The 22,205-nt window shown below is 44.1% G+C and overlaps 1 protein-coding gene across 1 annotated transcript in view; it reads left to right on the top strand.

Annotated features, from left to right (window-relative positions):
- The first annotated feature begins 6,130 nt into the window (after window positions 1–6,130).
- The window catches only part of DTWD2 (DTW domain containing 2), a 302,084-nt gene continuing 286,009 nt past the window's right edge, over window positions 6,131–22,205 (top strand). Inside the window, exons 1-2 of the mRNA XM_073654944.1 lie at window positions 6,131–6,236; window positions 14,270–14,612. Coding sequence (XP_073511045.1) covers window positions 14,302–14,612 — 311 coding nt within the window. The 5' untranslated portion in view covers window positions 6,131–6,236; window positions 14,270–14,301. The remainder of the gene's footprint in view (window positions 6,237–14,269; window positions 14,613–22,205) is intronic.

Genomic DNA, 22,205 nt, shown 5'->3' on the forward strand with positions numbered 1-22,205 from the left:
ATCCCTCCAGTCTCTTATGACTGCTCAAAAAAACAGCCCTGATACGCCCTATTAACCCTCTCAGCACTATGTGTGCAGGAGCATGCTTTTCCGGTTTTACATCACTGAAGTCCGGCGGTCATCTTACACCCGATATAAGTGTTCAGCGTAGAACGCAGGATAAAGGTGATCCAAAATGTTATGTAAAATGTTCCCAATAAAAACTTCCACTCCATTCACAAAAAGCAAGTACCCACTCAGGTCCGTCATCTGTTAACGAAAATATAGGGGGCTTACACGTTACTGGTAGCACAAAGGCTCTGGAAAAACAAAATGGCTCCTCGCCCTCCAAAAGAAATCCAGCGAATTCTGTGTTCCCAAATCCAAATGTTCCCCTCCCTTATGAGCTCCTGTTTTGTGCCTAAACCGTAGTTAGCATCCACATGTTTGGCATTTCTGTAGCAATGAGAGCCTGCCTAATTTACGGGTGCATGTCTCCAGAAGAACGAGCTGGGCATAACGTACTGGTCACTAGAACGTACTGGGCACTACAGTGTACTGGTCACTACAACAGCAGTTTGCAATCTTCACTTAGCAACATCCACTGCTGCTTGCTTCTGGAAAACACCCATGGAGTCAAAATCGTCACTACACCTGTAGATAAATTCACAAAGGGGTATAATTTTCAAAATGGGGTCACTTGAGGGGGATTCTGCTCTTCTAGCTCGTAGGAGCTCTGTATATGGAGTCCGCAAACTATCTGTGCTCCAGGAGGCAAAAAGTGCTCCGTCCCTCCCGAGTCTCGCCATGTGGCTAAGCAGTACTGTAGAGCCACATATGGGATATTTCTACATTCAGTAGAAATTGTGGGACAAATTTTGGTGCCATTTTTAGCCATTTCCCAGTGTGGAAACGTAAAATCTGGGTCTAAAACAAAATTTTCTTGGTAAAAATGTAATTATTTTTTCTTCACTGCCCAATAGTATAAAATTTTGTGACACACCTGTGGTGTCAATATGATTACTGCACCCCTATATGAATTCATTGAGAGATGTAGTTTGTAAAATGGGGTCACATATGGGGGGTTCAGCTGATCTGGCACCTCAGGGGCTCTGCCAATGTGACATGGCACCCTCAAACCAGTCCAGCAAGATCTGAACTCCAATATGGCGCTTCTTCTCTTCTGAGCTTTGCACTATGCCTCAAAAGTAGTTTTTGACCACGTATGGGGTATCTGCATACTCAGGAGAAATTGCACAACAAATTCTGGGGTCCATTTTCTCCTGTTACCCTAGTGAAAATGCAAAATTTGGGGATAAAAAAACATTTTTGTGGAAAAATGTGATTTCTTTATTTTCACGGCTTAACGTTATCAACTTTTGCACATGGGGGTTCAAGGTGCTCACCACATCTAGATAAGTTCTCTGAGGGGTCTAGTTTCCAAAATGGTGTCACTTGTGGGGGGTTTCTAGTGTTTAGGCACATCAACGGCCCTCCAAACGTGACATGGTGTCCGTTAATTATGCCAGAAAATTTTACATTCAAAAAATCAAATGGCGCTTATTCCCTTCCGAGCCCTGCCGTGCGCCCAAACAGTGGTTTTCCCCAACATATTGGGTATCTGTGTGCTCAGGAGAAGTTGCACAACAAATTTTGTGGTCCATTTTCTCCTGTTACCCTTGTGAAAATAAAAAAATTGGGTCTAAAGTAAAATTTTTGTGAAAAAAGTTAAATGTTTATTTTTTTCTTCCACATTCCATTAATTCCTGTAAAGCACCTCAAGGGTTAATAAACTTCTTGAATGTGGTTTTGAGCATCTTGAGGGGTTCAGTTTTTATAATGGTGTCAATTTTGGGTATTTTCTGTCATATAGGCCCCTCAAGTCACTTAAAATGTGATGTGGTCCATAAAAAAATGGTTTTGTAAATTTTGTTGGAAAAATGAGAAATCGCTGGTCAACTTTTAACCCTTATAACTTCCTAACAAAAAAAAATTTGGTTCCAAAATTGTGCTGATGTAAAGTAGACATGTGGGAAATGTTATTTATGAACTATTTTGTGTGACATGACTCTCTGATTTAAGGGCATAAAGATTAAAAGTTTGAACATTGCAAAATTTTCAAAATTTTTGCCAAATTTCCGATTTTTTTCACAAATAAATGTCAGTCATATCAAAGAAATTTTACCACTACCATGAAGTACAATATGTCACGAAATCAGGGGGATCCGTTGAAGCGTTCTAGAGTTATTACCTCATAAAGTGACACTGGTCAGAATAAAAAAAAATTGGCTTGGTCAGGAAGGTGAAAACAGGTATTGGGGTGAATGTATAGAAAAAAAAATAAACAATTATACTCACCTTTCCTCTGTCCTCTTCTGAAGCTGGCAGCAGCCTTTAGCGTGCAAGCGATGGAAGCGCATGATGTCACTGCCATGTGCCCCTAGTCACGTGCATGCTGACATCAGCTGCTGGCCTCTGATTGGCCTACAGCGTGTATTGCACCTCAATATACTTCATCTGAATTTGCGGCTGAGGACAGACATCCAACTGAAGTAATCGCTGGTGTTGGCGGACCCCTCACCCGCATGCGACCTCTGCGACCGTGGAAGTTACGCCCCTGGCTGAAGACTTTTACCTCAATCCTGGAGAACCCCTTTAATAAACTGAACTAAAACTAGTATAACATGGCCGCCGGACATGTCCTTGAGGGGAGATATGTACCGCTGAGGTTGGTAGCTTCAGTGATGTAAGACCGGGAAAGCATGCTCCAACACACATAGTGCTGAGAGGGTTAATAGGGCGTATCAGGGACGGTTTTTACAAGCAGTCATAAGAGACGGGTGGGATTGGCTGCTCACATATCCCCACCCCAGGGTGTGTGTATAAAATGGAGACCGGGTGTCTCATTCAGTGTCTGTGGCTGGAGGTGTGGAGACCTCCAGAGTGTCTGTGCTACAGGACACTGACTGTGAGCGGGAGAACCCGCAGTATTGTATGGACTAGTTATTTTCCTGTTTTGTTACATTGGGCCGGACAAGGCTGTCTTTTGTTTATCTTGCAAGGGTGGTTTATGAGGCCTGAATAAACCTGCCTTGGACATTTTTAAGAAATTTATTCCTGTGCCTACCTCAAAAGCAGCTGAGTGAGTACCAAACCCTACACTAGGAAAAAATTTTTTTATACACACACACACATTACATACAGATTATTTACAAGATTTGTCAACAACCCAAAAGCTCATAAAAAGTATTTTAAATGTTTTACATACTTTTCACTGCACCCTGAGTCTCCCTAGGAGCTGCAGTTACAGGCAGAAATCACAAGCAGAGCTGAAGAGGGTGTGCAACTAGGACCCAGCAACTCTGCTCCGCAGGCAGGCAACCATGTGACAGTAGGGCCGGTGATTCTTTCATGTCACTGGTGGTGATCAAATGCTGTGCCTGCAAAAGAGAAGACACGATCCTCAGGGTCAGCCCCAGCAGCAGCAGCTCCTGTGTGCTCCGTTCTGGCTGCTATTTGAGTCTACCGTGCCTGCTTCTTCACTGCTGTGGCTCAGGGACTCAGAGAGCAGCCAGAATGGAGCACACAGAAGCTGCTGCTGGATGTGATTGTTTTTGCCGCTAAAATCTCCCTGTTGAAATGACCTCACTCAGTCCAGGAGAACAGAATGATACGGTGAGCTCTCTCTCTGAACGACAAGAAGAAGGGAAGACAGAGGGGGAATGGCCTGATACAAGAGGGGGCGTGTTGGCCGCGTCTCACTGCTGTGAAGGAGACATAAGTTCCTGGCTTGGACTGCGAGGCGGAGTCTCAAAATCGGGACGGTCCAACAGTATGTGGGACGGTTGGGAGCTATGTATAAACATGAATGTTTGTTGGATGAAGCAGATCAGGTGATGTGTATGCAAGGTGGCCAAACAAGGTAGTCTTGGGAGAGCTGTAGGCCATGCTCGCTTTGGCACCCTATAGACAAAGTGTGTCCTTTCCCTGGTGTGCTGCTGTGTATGTGGTGTCTCCCACTTACTTCTGGCCAGCCAGCCTCTTCTGACTCCAGGAATTCCTCTTCTGGAACCAGGGCAGCAATCAGTTCAGAGGACACAAATTTCATAACAACAACTAGATCTTTACTTGGTAACTGGCAGTATTTACAGGCAGGTATAAATGATAAGGCCCAACGGGTTGTCATCTTTCCCACAGGTACCGGATACAACTTCAGCCCTGGTTACCGATTTAGGTGAAGCATCTCTGTTGCCTTCTTCTCTAGCCCTAGAGACTCTTCCTCACCAATGACAGTATATCTGGAGCCCAGTTCACTCTACCTCCTAGAGCTTGAGACCTGACTTCTTCTGCAGCCTCGCAGACAGAATGTGCCCCCAGGCCCCGACGACTTTCTTGAGATTCCCAGGCCGGCTAAGGGGACTCTTGTGGAGGGATTCTTTGGCTATTCACTGTCCGAGATACTAGGCCCACATCTACCCTAGCAGCCACTATAGAGCCTGTCAGCTCTCTGAAGTGGGCAGGTCCTATCTTACTGATCTGGCCCAGAGCACCTAGGAAAGACCCTGCCTACAGTCTTGCCCCGGAGCACGAGTTTATCATTAACTCAAAACTGCAAACTCCTCAGGTATAATTTTAATCAGTGTAACAGCGCCAACCTGACAATGCTTGTAGTTTACTTAGCAAAATCCTGCTCACAGGTTTCCTTTAAAGAAAAATAAATAAAAATATACCTAAAAAGTGTATTGAATATTTTAAGAAATGTTTAATAGGTTAGAGTAGAGTAGGGCCCTGCCAAAAGAGTCTACCTTGTCGTGGTGGCGGCTTAAAAAATCTTTTGGCCAAAACAAAAGCTGCTGGCTATGTATGTGATCTGGTGTTCACTGGGAACTGGTAATGTGTGATTGGTGAGGACGTGGTGCAGAAGTGGAGTTTTTCCAAGAGTAGGTGGTGGGACTGTGGAAGGTTCAAGGGGTGGAGGCGGAGCTTGGGCACCTGCAAGGAATTATATAAGGGAGCAATCACTCTTGAATGTAAGATTAGACTGAATAACTATCATCAGACAATCTGTGATAATCGCCTTGACCTATCAGTTCCCAAACATTTTTGCTAAGTTTATGAATACTGAGCGGTATCTCAGGTTTATGATTATAGATCACATTCTAATGCCCAGATGTGGCAGCGACAGAACCGCTTTATTCAAAAGAAAGAGTTAGAATGGATTTTCTGATTTTCTGTCTCAAGTCGTTTGACCTTATGGTCTCAATGTAGATTGTATGGGGTGTGGGGTGTGTGAGTGCGCCTCTAGAACCTGCCCTGGTCCTGTACAATGAATTTCGGTTCTAGTCTCTAAATGGATTCATATAATACAATTACTTACATGTTCTATATCTGTAGATTTTTCAGATCAGAATGTCCACGTTGCAGTTATACATGGAGGACTCACCAATTCTATTTTTCACCGATGGACACATTGCGTTTTGTCTGTAATTTTTCTGTTGATGGAAGAGATTGGGGAATCGATCTGATCTTTTTGTTTTTACTGCATATTCACATGATCTATTTAATTTGGGTTATTTTCCTATTTCTCCAGATTATGCGATAACACTTTGCCATTCTCTCCTTATTGACCCCATATTTTGGGGCTTTGCCATTTTTTGGTGAAGGGGGCTGGCTTGGTACCTTGGAGGTCACCTATTCTGGATTCCTTGGTGCTTGTGTGAATTGCCTGTCTGGGACTCCAGCTGTGTGTGGTTTTGGTCACCACTGGTAATTCCTATCTGACATAGGGATCTTGTATATGAACTATTCACTCCTGTATACTATGGGAGGATTATTTCCCTAGGTTACACTATAGTGGTTGTAGCTTTGCTACTTACGTTTGGATTTTGTTTCTCTCCTTTTAATATAATCACTTTGGAAATGTTTTTTTAGATGAATTTAGTGGTTTTATTTCTTCAATGTACTTGTGCTCTCACAGCACTTCTACAGCTTTATGGCACTTTTCCCTTATCCAACATGGCTGCTGCTGTGTCAGCGGCTCAGAGAGCATGCACTGACCAGATTACTGAGGAGAGTCATGTGACAGACAGTGCTGTAAAGACTTGGTCTTCTCCATGCTTGGGTCACGCCCCTCTCTGTTCCTATTGGCTTTCCTTCTTCCCTGTGTTCTATCACTGACGTCCTTGTTGCTGTTCTCTGGCGCCTGCGCACTGGGGTTGAGCAGACTCTGAGCCCACGCTGTACGGCTCCAGGCTGTGGTGAGCATTCCCAATGTGGACGTCTACTCCTCATGTGTTCACGTGATTGTAACCACTTAAAGGGTGTCCCCTAGTTATTACCTCAATTAAGGATTCTTCCCCATTCATTCTGTGCGCGTTTACTATTGTGTTGTGATCACTGTAGTCACAGATGATAGAATCAAGTCTGGATGGATGGGACCCTGTATATAGAGAAGTCATTGCGGATGGCACGACTTTATATAGGTTTATTTTAAATAAATCAATTAAACTCTGATTGCACCAGAACTATGAGCACTGGGGATCAGCTGCTGTGCTGGAGAAAGGCTTCACCTAAGGAGCTGAGATGGTGCCTGCATCTGTGGGAATAAAGTCCATCTGTCTATATATATATATATATATATATATATAATATGGACATACACAGTATATATACATAAACAGACATACTCAGTGATATATATATATACACATACATATATTTTAGTGAGTACATATATATACTGTGTGAATATATATATATATTTTGTCTGTATATTACTGAGAACGTGTATGTATGTGTGTGTGCATATATATATATATACACTGTGTGTATATATCTGTGTATATTATATTACTGAGCGTGTGTGTATGTATGTATATATATAATATATATATGTGTGTGTGTGTATATATACATTTTCTCTGCATATATAATATAGTTTCACTTTCTTATGCCACATTCTCACATACGTGTGATACTTCCTACTACTATATATACAGTATGTACTACTGTCCATTATACATATACTGTACATGTCTTTCTGTATACACACACATTGTCTGTGTATATACATATATAACATACTGTGTGTGTGTGTGTATAAATGTAGTGAACTGTAATCCACTGTAATTTGGATATATTGTATATGGGTACGTGCCCACGATCAGGAATAGTAGCGTTTTGGACTCAGTGTATTTTCGTTGTGTCCAAAACTGCGTTCTATTAAAACGCATGTGTTTAGGTAACTATGCAAATTTACGGCATCTAAATCACATTCTATTGGGGAAAATACGCCTCTCCACAAATTAACACGCTGCGGCTCGTAAAGCCGCGCCGTGGGTGAGTTTATGCAGCGTTACAAGAAGCACAGTGGACATGGGATTTCTATAGATCCATCCACTATGCTTGTAATGTAGAACGCAGTATTTTGGACGCAGCGTAAATACGTGGCTACTATTCCTGATCGTGGGCACGTACCCTAAGATATGGTTGTCAGAACTAAGTCCCCATATCTAACACTGACTCCTAAATGTCTAATGATCCCTGGTACATGTAAATGTGTCTCTCATGCTGCCTGTAAGAACACAATTAGCACAATACTACAACCTTTACTATGTAAATGCAAAGTGTAATCCAGGAGGAGAATATGGCTGCCTCCTCAAATGAAAGATACCCTGTGACTGTAACATCTTTCATATCATCTGTGTAATATATTGTATAGCATAGTTTAATGTACAAAACCTACAAAAGACAAAAGACAAAAATATATCTCATACCCTACCATCATTATATATAAATGTAAAGCAAAGTTGCATAATAAATATAGGGTACTTAGTGAACTATTTTTGATCAAAAAAAGTATACAAGCCGTCCCACCAGCGGCAAGGTGACCCTAAATTGGGACGGTACCTATACTGCCTACATTAAAAACCTTACTGTATATCAAAGTTGAAGCAATGCATATAAAAGGGTAGACAAATAGGACCGGGTCCCAACTCCAGACCACCCAGGCCCGTGGTAAGCTACATATATACCAGTCAGCTCAACAAAGGGGATGCCACACCCTTAAATTGCACAGAATGCAAACAAGACAAAAAACCAGGCAATGTGAACTGAGGTCTAAGATGGTAGACATGCAAGAAATAGGAGCATGTTCACACTAGCAAAAAAGAAACAAAACCTACAAAAGACAAAAGACAAAAATATATCTCATACCCTACCATCATTATATATAAATGTAAAGCAAAGTTGCATAATAAATATAGGGTACTTAGTGAACTATTTTTGATCAAAAAAAGTATACAAGCCGTCCCACCAGCGGCAAGGTGACCCTAAATTGGGACGGTACCTATACTGCCTACATTAAAAACCTTACTGTATATCAAAGTTGAAGCAATGCATATAAAAGGGTAGACAAATAGGACCGGGTCCCAACTCCAGACCACCCAGGCCCGTGGTAAGCTACATATATACCAGTCAGCTCAACAAAGGGGATGCCACACCCTTAAATTGCACAGAATGCAAACAAGACAAAAAAACAGGCAATGTGAACTGAGGTCTAAGATGGTAGACATGCAAGAAATAGGAGCATGTTCACACTAGCAAAAAAGAAACAAAACCTACAAAAGACAAAAGACAAAAATATATCTCATACCCTACCACCTTCAACTTTGATATACAGTAAGGTTTTTAATGTAGGCAGTATAGGTATCATCCCCTTTGTTGAGCTGACTGGTATATATGTAGCTTACCACGGGCCTGGGTGGTCTGGAGTTGGGACCCGGTCCTATTTGTCTACCCTTTTATATGCATTGCTTCAACTTTGATATACAGTAAGGTTTTTAATGTAGGCAGTATAGGTACCGTCCCAATTTAGGGTCACCTTGCCGCTGGTGGGACGGCTTGTATACTTTTTTTGATCAAAAATAGTTCACTAAGTACCCTATATTTATTATGCAACTTTGCTTTACATTTATATATAATGATGGTAGGGTATGAGATATATTTTTGTCTTTTGTAGGTTTTGTTTCTTTTTTGCTAGTGTGAACATGCTCCTATTTCTTGCATGTCTACCATCTTAGACCTCAGTTCACATTGCCTGGTTCATAGTTTAATGTAGTAGGTAGCAGTGTGTATGGGTAATGAATGACCCTCCCTGGGTCCACCCGAGAATATGTTCTACCCCATCCCGAGGATGGGCTATGTAGAATGAATGGATTATTTGCCTTATGTTGGAAAACAAGCCATTTGGACTTATGCATCTTCTAACCTGTGTCCCTGGGAGCAGAAATTGACTTCTTACAGACGACTGCTAAGTATAAACCTTTCCTTGCCCGAACCTTAGTTCCTAGCCTGCTCGTACCTGGTTTATGCATAGTTCTGTATTCTGTCTCCTGTTATCGACCTGGCCTGTTTACCTGCTCTGTTTGACATCTCCACTCCTGACTCCGACTTTGAATAGTGAACCCGTGCTGCCTGCCCCGACCTCAGACTGTCCAACTACGCTTCTGTCTTGCCCTCTTGTACCTCATACCTGGGCTTCTGACCCTCTGGTCAGCTGCTACAGTACCGGTTACTGCCCTTGAGTGTTATCAGGGGTCTACCAAATGAGAGGAGATGAGAAGCCGGGCTGATCCTCCGCGCTGTTCCAGAGACACACAAGGATTAATGATGAACCAAAACTTTCTTTATTCCATGGAACAGCGCGGAGGATCAGCCCGGCTTCTCATCTCCTCTCATTTGTTTACTGATCAGCGGGATCTCCTGTAGCGGCCATCTGACAGGTGCTTCACAGTTGGTTGTGACTCACACAACCTCAGAGGTGAGTCAGACTGATTGTGGGACCTGGTATTTACTTTTATACGGATAAAGCCCTATGTGTGCTGTCTTTCCTATCTTTTGTATCAGGGGTCTACCAGCAGCCCAGCCTTTCCTCACCATCAGAGGCCTTAGTGAAGACCCAGTAGACATTTAGTCATTCTCCTTCAGGGTAAGCCCAGCTGGTGGCGCAGTGGGTCTACACCAGGGGTGGGCAATTAATTTTCATGAGGGGCCATATAAGAGACCGTGACAGTTGTGGAGCGCCGAACCAATAAGATGAAATTAATTTTGCTCAATATTAATAACATATTAATTATAATTATTATATTAATAATAATTATATTAATTGTATCACTTAATATTGAGCAGAATAAACTATGCTGACATCCCCCTATATACCGTTTGAACCCCAATACAGCCCATTCTATATACCGTATGAGCCTCACACATCCTCCCCATGTCCAGCAGGAGAGCCCCACAGCCTCCCCATGTCCAGCAGGAGAGCCCCACAGCCTCCCCATGTCCAGCAGGAGAGCCCCACAGCCTCCCCATGTCCAGCAGGAGAGCCCCACAGCCTCCCCATGTCCAGCAGGAGAGCCCCACAGCCTCCCCATGTCCAGCAGGAGAGCCCCACAGCCTCCCCATGTCCAGCAGGAGAGCCCCACAGCCTCCCCATGTCCAGCAGGAGAGCCCCCCAGCCTCCCCATGTCCAGCAGGAGAGCCCCCCAGCCTCCCCATGTCCAGCAGGAGAGCCCCCCAGCCTCCCCATGTCCAGCAGGAGAGCCCCCCAGCCTCCCCATGTCCAGCAGGAGAGCCCCCCAGCCTCCCCATGTCCAGCAGAAGAGCCCCCCAGCCTCCCCATGTCCAGCAGGAGAGCCCCCCAGCCTTCCCATGTCCAGCAGGAGAGCCCCCCAGCCTCCCCATGTCCAGAAGGAGAGCCCACAGCCTCCCCATGTCCAGCAAGAGAGCCCCACAGCCTCCCCATGTCCAGCAGGAGAGCCCCACAGCCTCCCCATGTCCAGCTGGAGAGCCCCCATCCTCCCCATGTCCAGCAGGAGAGCCCCACAGCCTCCCCATGTCCAGCAGGAGAGCTCCACAGCCTCCCCATGTCCAGCAGGAGAGCTCCACAGCCTCCCCATGTCCAGCAGGAGAGCTCCACAGCCTCCCCATGTCCAGCAGGAGAGCTCCACAGCCTCCCCATGTCCAGCAGGAGAGCTCCACAGCCTCCCCATGTCCAGCAGGAGAGCTCCACAGCCTCCCCATGTCCAGCAGGAGAGCTCCACAGCCTCCCCGTGTCCAGCAGGAGAGCTCCACAGCCTCCCCGTGTCCAGCAGGAGAGCTCCACAGCCTCCCCGTGTCCAGCAGGAGAGCTCCACAGCCTCCCCATGTCCAGCAGAAGAGCCCCCAGCCTCCCCATGTCCAGCATGACACTCCCACAGCCTCCCCATGTCCAGCCACAGACCCCCACAGCCTCCCCATGTTCAGGGACAGACCCTCATAGTCTCCTCTTGTTCAGCCACAGACCCTCATAGTCTCCCCATGTCCAGCCACAGATCCCCATAGTCTCCCCATGACCAGCCAAACATCCCATACACATGAACTAAAAAAAAGCACCACATATTCACCTCGCTCCCGGTGCGCTGACGTGATGAGATGACGTCATAGCATCAGCGACTACCAATGCAGTCATTAACTCAGTGCGTTCCAGATAGAGAGAGCGGTGACAGCAAGCAGGCAGGCACGGTGTGATCTGTGGGCCACTGTTTCATACTTTCGGCTGTCTCGGTCCGCGGGCCGGACTGGAATAGCCAGAAGGCCAGATGTGGCCCGCAGGCTGCACTTTGCCCAGGTCTGGTCTACACCCACCAGTGTTACATACATATATAACAAAACCCTCAGCGTTGGAATCCACCAAATAAATTTTCCAAGCAAAATATGCCAGAATTCTAGCTCAGTTTGTGCCAAAATGTTTCTTCTATGTCATGCACCAGTCTTATTTATTATGTTCTGGACACTTGCACCTCAATAAACCGTTTTACAAATGTCCAGGAAAAAGAAAAGTTTCTTAGGAGTCAATTCATCAAACATTTTCTGTCTGTTTTCTGATGTTAAAAAGTCGCAAATTTTAAAAAAGCATTCTTCAAGATATTGTTATAAAATAAATAAATACCGTAATGCACATTTAAATATTAAAACTGTTTCTAGATACCTTTATTTAGCATGCAGGTATGCTTTACCTACTGCACTCTGTCAGGATTTTAAAAATGGCAACTGCCATAAATCAGTGTGCGCCCGTCCTAGAATTCAGAGGACATGGAGTAGGACGAGCTGCGCCAAGAGCATCTGCTCCAGACAGAAGTCAGGTCAGAGCAGTGTCCTGTCAGGCATCGTGAAGGCACATTCCTCTGTTCAGTCACCCTGACAGGACACTGAGTGGAGGCGGACCAAAGGAGAAGAGAAACACCTTTCTCTAGCGCATACATTTCAAATCTGGCCTGCAGGGTGTTTATATTTGGCGCGCGACACCAGTACCACCACCCCTATGTAGGGCCATTATTCTGTATGGAGAACTATGTGTGGCCTATTATTGTGTATGGAAGACTATGTGGGGCCCATTATTGTGTATGGAGGACTGTGTGGGGCTCATTATTGTGTATGGAGGACTGTGTGGGGCTCATTATTGTGTATGGAAGACTGTGTGGAGCTCATTATTGTGTATGGAGGACTGTGTGAGGCGCACTATTGTGTATGGAGGACTATGTGGGGCCCATTATTGTGTATGGAGGACTATGTGGGGCCCATTATTGTGTATGGAGGACTGTGTGGGGCTCATTATTGTGTATGGAGGACTATGTGGGGCCCATTATTGTGTATGGAGGACTGTGTGGGGCTCATTGTTGTGTATGGAGGACTATGTGGGGCCCATTATTCTGTATGGAGAACTAGGTGGGGACCATTAGTGTGTATGGAGGACTGTGTGGGGCTCATTATTGTGTATGGAGGACTATGTGGGGCCCATTATTGTGTATGGAGGACTATGTGGGGACCATTAGTGTGTATGGAGGACTATGTGGGGACCATTAGTGTGTATGGAGGACTATGTGGGGACCATTAGTGTGTATGGAGGACTATGTGGGGACCATTAGTGTGTATGGAGGACTATGTGGGGACCATTAGTGTGTATGGAGGACTATGTGGGGACCATTAGTGTATATGGAGGACTATGTGGGGACCATTAGTGTGTATGGAGGACTATGTGGGGACAATTTGTGTGTATGGAGGACTATGTAGGGCCCATTATTCTGTATGGAGGACTATGTGAGGCCTATTATTCTGCATGGAGGACTATGTGAGGCCTATCATTCTGTATGGAGGACTATGTGAGGCCTATCATTCTGTATGGAGGACTATGTGGGGTCATTATTCTGTACGGAGGACTATGTGGGGCCCATTATTGTGTATGGAGGACTATGTGGGGCCCATTATTGTGTATGGAGGACTATGTGGGGCCCATTGTTCTGTATGGAGGACTATGTGGGGCCCATTGTTCTGTATGGAGGATTATGTGGGGCCCATTGTTCTGTATGGAGGACTATGTGGGGCCCATTGTTCTGTATGGAGGACTATGTGGGGTCCATTATATTGTATGCTGGTTTGCTCATGACTTTGTCCAAGTTTTTCATTTTGGCCCTCTGTGTGTTTGAGTTTGACATCCCTGCTTTAGCTGATTGAGAATGATCATCTATCTCAGTCAGCTTGACAGTTTTAGTGCAGTGCAGGGAGTAGGAGATAGGAGGGCTGCACACTGCTAGATGGAAATTGCCATTTTTAAATTCCTGACAGATTGTGCTACATGAACCATACTTTTTTGCTAAATAAAGGTATTTAGAAAAATGTATAATAATTAAAAGTACTTTATTTGTTTTATTCATTTTGTCACATTTCTCGGTGAACCCCTTTAAGCAACATGAGTTGCACAAATGAACATTTGAACGCCAACTCCAGCTTTTTGAACAATTTCACAGCTGACGTCAATCCCAAGCACCCCAAGCAAAATAAGCAATTGTAAGTACACAGTGCTATATAATATGACGACTGCAATATATTAAGAGGATAAAAACTTTGATGGGAGGAGGAGTGCTTCTTTAAAACCGGACATTCCCTTTAACCCGGTAATTTGGTAAGACCTCTACTTAATATCACACATAGCTATAATGTTTCAATTAGAGAAGTCTCTCCTGCGCGGCCATACTTTCATTTTGTAAAGAGATTTGATCAGACAGAAAAAAATAGTATTTAACGCCATATTACGGAGATATTTTCCCTAATATCATAGGTTGTATCACAGGGCAGAATGTGACTAGGGCACTTGTGTCCTGCCGTACAGGCCTTGTGCATGACCCTGGATACAGCTACTGGTCGCTTACAAATATTCCTCCTTCTATCTCAGTTTTTTGCTCTTTCTGTTTAGGGGTCCGGTGATTTGGATGCCTGAATGATACCATGGATCTAGATGCAGCACATGGCAGTACGGACAGTGCATGTGAGACCCTGCTCAGAGGTCCGACGTTATCTCATGGTGATCAGCCTTGCCCTAATGCACTTGGAAACCCCCTCAGCCTGGACAGCGCATCTCCAGAACAGTCATCAGAACATATGAAAACTGAGGCTTCGAGTCCGACTCCGGAAAATGTATTTGGTGATTTGTACTGTTCAGATCAGACATTATCAGATGATGAAGGAGCTTTTCGAGGTCTTTCTGCGCTTCCTGTGGAAAACAGTGTAGTCCAGAGAGCCCGGTGTGCCCGCTGCAGGTGAGAGCTGTTCATATAAAGCCTAAGGCTGTGTTCACACTGCCGTATTTTCAGTTCAAGTGCTGCCTGTGAAAAAAAATGACAGCACTAAGACCAATGTTATTCCAAAAGGCTGTGCAGATAAATTTTTTTTTATGGCAAAATGCTACAAAAGACATCAGGTTATCTGGGCGTCTTTCAGCTGTCCCATTGATTTGTATTATAAAGTACAGGACGTCTTTCAAGCGGAAAACACCAGACATGTCACTTCTTTTAAGGCTGTGTGCCCACTATGCGTTTTTTAAGCGTTTCCGCAGCGGCAGTTCCGCAGCAGAAACGCTTTAATGCTTGGTAGCAGGCCTGCCATGTTCCCCAATGATGATCCGCATGTGCTGTGCACATGCTGCGGAAATTTCCTCTGCGGATTATCATTGCGGAAAAATTTGCAGCACTACCAATTATTTTGCGTAATCAGGGCGTTTTGACCGCCATTGACTTGCATTGAATCGCTTAATATCCGCATGACTACATGGGCACATGCGGATATTAAGCAATTCAATGTGCGGATGGTACCCAGGTCTGGAGAAGAAGAGACTCTCCTCCAGACCCTGGTACCATAGTACCTGTAAAAAAAAAAGAATTTAAAATAAAAAAATACATTATACTTACCTTCTGATGGCCCCCGGTCTCCATAGTGATGCGTCCTGGCTCTCCGGCAGTTTGCGATGGTGTAAAAGGACCTACCATGACGTCATTTAGTCATGTGACGTCGACGGTCGCGTAACTTGTCACATGACTAAATGACGTCATGGAAGGTCCTTTTACACAACCGTGAGACACCGGGGAGACCGGACACATCGGATAAGGAGACCGGGGGCCATCGGAAGGGGAGTATATGTTTTTTTTTTTTTTAACCATTTTTAGTCTTTTTTTTAACTAACTTGGTCACACTATATAAAATCCATGCCGGTTGCATGGATTTATATAGTGTGACCAAGTTGTCAAGCACTTTCCAAGTGATGCTAAAATCGCTTGGAAAGCGCTTGACAACCCGCATGCGGAAATGCATGTGAAGAACGCTTCACTTCCGCATGTCCCTGGCAGGAAAAACGCATGTACAATCCGCATGTACAATCCGCATGCGTTTTTTTCTGCCAGGGAGATGCAGAAACGCTCAGGAAAAATCCGGAGCATTTCTGCATTGTCGGCACTTAGCCTAACCGATTGGCCTTTTTAGAAACAGCTCACAGAAAAGGACAAAAATTAAAAAAAAATCACAGAAAAAAAAATTCTGTGATTTTTTTTTTACATTTTTGTCCTTTTCTGTGAGCTGTTTTTAATTTTAGCGTTGGGACTCGCAAGTATGGGGACCCGTGACGTGGGTTGTGAGCTTGTGTATTTTGGCCAAAATATCGACCAATACCTCATGTAGTGTATTCTAGTCATGTAGTCTAGGAGCCCGTTGAGTGATTGCTGTTTCTTTTATCCTTGTCTGTTTTCATTTGTGTCTTTATGTTAGAGCAGGACTAGCGTTCCTACTGCCCTACGTACTAGTCAAGGGTAAGACAGGGATAGGAACGTGATCACCGCACGGGGTGAAAAAACCCGTCTAGGGACGCTAGGGCGCATAGAGTTGCGCTGGACAAGTGTTAGGGGTGCCCCCCTTTAATCATTCCCTAATGGCAGAGTCCCCCTTCCACCTCGCCGTACGCCGTCTTGCTTCTGGCTGAAGCGTGACAAGGAGATTTTACAAAATCATGTCTACGCTCTGCCCTATATGTTTGATACTTGCAGCATGGTAATATTTGATTTTCAATGCAAAGGGTGAACTCTCCTGCATATTTGCTGCTTTTCCACAGTAAAATCTGAATGATATGATGCAAATTTTTCCACTTCAGTTTTGTAGCAGATATGTCCCATATGGAGATACCCTTAAGGTATGTTCACATACAGCATATTGCTGTTGCATGGACGGCTGCAGGTCTCCCACTGTCATATATGAGGCTGTCAAGTTTGAGTCAGAAGACCAGCGTTGGCAACACAGTCCGTATTCAGACCGCAACACAAGGAATGTATGAATCTTGCAAGTGTTTATTTTTGCTTATTCCTCCCCATCCCATTCGTTTATTCTTCCACTCTATGGGATAAATACTTCTATATGTTGTCAGTTTAGGCAAATATGTTATTTTTTTTGTTTAGCTTTCAATATTTAGAATTTAGGACAAGGGTAAGAGTAAAAATTGTGATTTATTTATTTTTTTTTGTATTTTTTAATAGAAAAATTGCAATACATTATAATGCAGTAGTATTGTGAAATTGATGATCCCCTGTGAAGCAAAACTAAAGACACATGGTGGCCATGGAGACCTTTAGAAGGCCTCTGGCATGGCAACCGATTGGCACTTCTCAATTGCCTCACATGGAGTGTCATTGGTCGTTGTAAGAGGCGGCCACCATGTTGAAGCTTCTTAGTTGCAGCTGTCAAACTTAACAATTTAAGACGGTAAATTGATGTAATTGAAGCTTTCTCCTGTCACATCATTACTGTCGGGTGCCGGTTATGTAACACAGCCAGTTCCTGTGCTGCATGGAGCAGGCCCAGCTCCTATGTTCGCTCCATACAGTGGTGGTGCACTGCCGCTGTACATGTTGTTAAGGGCTCGCTCACATTAGCATATAATGCGGAGGAGTGCAATGTGAGAAAACATCGCATTGCACTCTGACCAATGTTATACAATGACTCTGTGTTCATCTGTTAGTCTTTTTTCTCAATTTGAATCGGACTGAGAAAAAAATCGCAGCATGCTGCGATTGTCTGCGAGAATCGGATTGCTCTTGCCAATGCAAGTCAATGGGTGTGAGAAAAAAATCGCATGACACATGGACTATGCGTGTGCCGTCCGATTTTTACGCACACATCTCAAAGGAAACCCGACATTTCATCAGCAAAGTACAGTAAATTCACAACCCGAAATGTCAGAATAGAATGGATAGAAATATCTCAGTGCGATATATAATCAGTGCTTTGCGTAGTGTACTTGTATTTAGCTAATAATGAAATAAATAGATAAAAAAAATGGCGTGGAGTCCCCTCTATTTTTAATAACCAGCTAAGGGAAAGCAGCCATCTGCGAGCTGGTCTTAATAGTCAGGGAAGGTGCCAATATCCATGGAGCTTTCCAGCCTATTAATGTCAGCTCACAACTGTCTACTTAGCCTTTACTGGTTATTAAAAAGGGGGGACTGAAATAAAAATGACGCGCCGTTCCCCCCTATTTTTAATAACAGCAAAGGCTAAGCATACAGCTGTGGGCTAATATTAATAGGCTGGGAAGGGCCATGGATATTGTCCCCTTCCCAGCCTAGTAAGACCAGCTCCCAGCCACCCCAGAAACGGCGCATCAATTTGATGCGCCAATTCTGGCTCTTAGCCTCTGCCCTTCCCGATTGCCCTGGTGCGATGGCTGTTCGGCTTTTAAAATATATAGTGTGTTAATTCTTTGTGTAGATTTCATCATATGTTTCACCCTTTACTTTGCAATCTGTGAAATCTGGTGTAAATCTGCAGAAAAATCCAAAGCAAAATCTGAAGTTATCACGTGCGGATTTTGCTGCAGATATGCTTCTGAAAAATGTGCAGCAATTTTTCTACATATGAACAAATCCCAAGGGTGGGTTCATATGATGCAGTTGAAGTGTGTTTTTTTGCCTTAGCGTGACTATATCGCATCATGTGAATGTCTGCATCTCTTTGGTCTCGGCTTTACTTCTAGCCGGAGCTTCAGAGCGACTTTCACAGTTCTTTGATTTGGAATTTGGAAACAACTATTTGATCTTTTTAATTTCTAATAGTTACAGAAGATTGACACCATTATCTATTAAAATAGGCAAATCTGCTGTGAAACTGTTCACTATCCGAGTGTGTGTCAGCACCCATCTACTCAGAATCATATCCTTCAATATATTAATTATAGGACTCACCTGATACAGCCGCTGGAAGCAGTCAGTGAGACTTTCTATATGCAGATGATTATGTTGTAACACGGCCATTAAGTCAGATATGAATGTGTCTGGTGGCTGTTTTCTGGTTACAACACTTACTGTGACGTATACTCAGCATTCACATGTATTATTAAAAGCCTGCACCTGCTTCTATACAAGACATATAATGTTATCATCCCATCTAATATATATAATCGTCTTATCCCGTCTGTCTGTCCTTCTGTCCAGGAAATCCCGCGTCGCTGATTGGTCCAGTCGCGGCCAACCAGCGACGCGGGATTTCAGAAAAAGATGGTGGCCGTTAGCGGCTCATCTGCCGCACGGAGGTCATCACCCGGCTGCTCGCAGCGGAAGTACCCGCACAGGCAGCGCCGCTCCCCGGTCCTCACTAATGCGATTCGCTGATTGGTCGCGGCCCGGTCGGCCGCATACATATTCTAGAATACCCGATGCGTTAGAATCGGGCCACTATCTAGTAAGTCATAGTTGGGGATGTATTTGCTGGCCCTACTAAATGTCTGACCTGTGCTGTAAACTGAGTGGAGTAATATACTTCCCACTATCAACTAGTTTTACACTGTGTCATACCTCCCAGAAAGAAGATCAAAATATGCAGCCAGGAGTGCGGCAAATTTTTGCGACACCCCTGGCCGCACCCCAATTCACACCCATTTTCCATTTCTTTCTCCCCTGGCTGGAGGAGATGTTGGAGTGGTGGTTCCAATGAGGAACATTCAGCAGACGCCCGAGACTGCAGGGCGTAGACCCAAAACCGGGACTGTCCTGCTGTATCTGGGACAGTTGGGACTAGAGATGAGCGGATGGATTCGCTGGACTTCAGTCCAGCGTCCAAATCAGTGGTACATGTTTGCTGGACGGGAGACCTAGGAATCTTTTACCTTCCGACGTACCGTGCAGCTTTTGATTTAGCCCAGGCTGGTGCAACGTCATCTGTGCATCCTGGTCATCTCTATTTGGGACCTATGGATTTAGTCTTTGTTCCTTCATTCACAGTCGGAGCCGCCAGAACTTTCTCAGCTTTATGTAGCTTCACCATATGACATCTGGCTTTTTTGTGTCTGTAAGGCCATGTTCACACGTAGAATAAATAGTGTGTTTTTTTTTGTTTTGTTTTCTGCCTTTGTTATTGTGTAGTTTGGTGCGGACAATCTTCTCTGGTTATTGCATTTTTTATGCCTTTTTGGTGCAGATGTGTAGCAGCGTTTTAAGGCCAAGTTCACACATTCAGTATTTGGCCAGTATTTGTAAGTCAAGACCAGGAGTGTGTGTAAAAAAAAAATACAGAAGTGGTGACGTGTTTCAGGGCTGTTGAGTCTGTGTCCATTTTGGTGGAGTAGGTATAAAGTGGACTGACTACGACTCCTAAAATATATAATAAGTTGGCTACATTACTACAATGAAGGGTGTGCTGAATATTTTTTCATAGCAATTTGGGAACGTTATGAAATGTCCTATAAATGTCTGTTCTGTTCCTGATCTAAGGATGAGATGAATCTGTGCTGCACTCTATGTACACGCTCAGTAGTAAGGCCGGGCTGTGGAGTCTGAAGTCAGGGAAATTGAGAAGTCGGAGGTTTGGCTTACAGACTCCACAGCCCTGGTTTCTAGTCTACTTTTCCTCTGATTGTTCCACTCCTGGTTCTGTGCTATGTGCGCAGGCCGGTTGGATCCACAGGATACACAGGATATACAGGATATGCCTCTGCTTGGGTCAGGCTTTCTTGGAGCTTTGTCCTGCAGTGGCTGGGTAAGAGAAGACCTGGTCGCTGGCCCCCCACGTTGCTTCTTCTCACCGGTGGTATCAATACTCCTTATAGTAAAAATCTAGGCTGTTACAATTACAGTTTAGAAACACTGAGATTAGCATCACGTTTCAGATGTAATTACCGTGTGCTATGAAATGGAAAATGGATTTATTGATCTTTATTGATCTTTTCTTCACCTCTGAGTGGGAGCGTTTGTTACTGGTTAGAGGTGTCCTGTATGAACGCTTTTCATCTTGCATTTGCCTTGTAATACTATATGTTGTATAGGACTTAGTGGTGTCTCCTGTATACATATGGCATAACGTGCTTTTATATCAGCCATTGATATAGTGTCATTGTACCATCTACACATTAGAACGCGCCAATTACGCAAGTACAGATGCAGTCTTGCGGAATTGGCGCGTTCTAATGCAAGTCAATGGCGGCGAAGACGCAGCACTTCCGCAAAATAATTGGTAGTGCTGCGTTTTTGTCCGCAATGATAATCCGCAGCGGAAATTTCCGCAGCATGTGCACAGCACATGCGGATTATCATTGGGGAACATTGATGCCCTTCTACCATGCGTTTTAATGCGTTTCCGCAGCTGCAAAAACGCTGCAGAAACGCATTAAAAACGCATCGTGGGCTACACACAGATTTACTAGAGTTCAGGACAGAAGGCTGCCTTGTTTTTTGACCCATGTCACATTTTAAAATGTGGGGCGAGAGGCATCATGGCACAACAGATTTACTGCCCGCTTAGATTGCAGCATACAGACGTCCAAAGATCTACCAAATGTATTACGAAGCCCATATCTCCTAGTAGGCTAGCTGCGCGTTACTACGGAGCGCTTCTATTAGTACATTTCTGCCATAAAGCATAGAGTGTACGGAGCCATATCTTGTAGCTCCCACGCAAAATCTCTAAGGTTATTACGGTAATCTTTTCACGATAGCCAATTTCCGTTTTTGCATATCCATTTTCTCCTCCCCTTCTTTCCAGAGCCATAACTCTATTATTTTTCTGTCCACATAGCCATATGAGAGCTTGTTTTTTTGCAATACGATTGTCCTCATCAATACGGTTACGGCAATACCCAACATGTCCAGTTTTTTTTATTTTAGTGGTCAAAAAAAATCAGAAGTTTGCAAAACACATTTTTTTGGGGCTGTGTCCCCATTTTCCGAGACCCGTAACATTTTTATTTTTCTGCCGATGGAGCTGTATGATGGCTTATTTTTTGCGGGGCCAGACAACATTTTTTTTAGATACTATTTTGGGATAGATGTGAGTTTTTGATTGCTTGTTACAGCCTTTTTTGTGGAATTGCTGTGACCAAAAAAGGTAATTTTGGCGTTCTTGAATTTTTTTTGTTTACAGCATTTACCGATCGAGTTAATTGTTTTTATATTTTGCTCAGACTATTCTGAATGCTGCTATACCACATTTGTGTAATTTTTTTTATATCTTTATTTTCAGTGCGGCAAAATTCATGTTGTTTGGACCTTTTATTTATTTATTTATTTTTTTCATATTTTTAAAACTTTTTTTTTATCTTTTTACTGTTATTGTTATCCCCCTTAGGAGACTTGAAGATGCGATCGTCCGATCTCTTGAGCTATATACAGTCATCTCTACATATAACAGAAATCACAGTCTCCTTTGAAGCCTGGCCAAAGGCACGGTTTCAAAGGAGCTCTGTAATGGCAGGCACAGGGGTCATCAGCTGATCACTTCACGGGTGCGCCGATGGGCAGAGAGAATGACGCACAAGCATGTCGGCGCGTGTTAAATGCCCCTGTCAGAGATTCGGCATTTAGCAGGATAACCATTGTTATGGCAGG

Source organism: Phyllobates terribilis, unplaced genomic scaffold (assembly GCF_046119375.1).
Source record: "Phyllobates terribilis strain yellow unplaced genomic scaffold, ASM4611937v1 Scaffold_1__5_contigs__length_1240528914, whole genome shotgun sequence".
NCBI lineage: Eukaryota > Metazoa > Chordata > Amphibia > Anura > Dendrobatidae > Phyllobates > Phyllobates terribilis.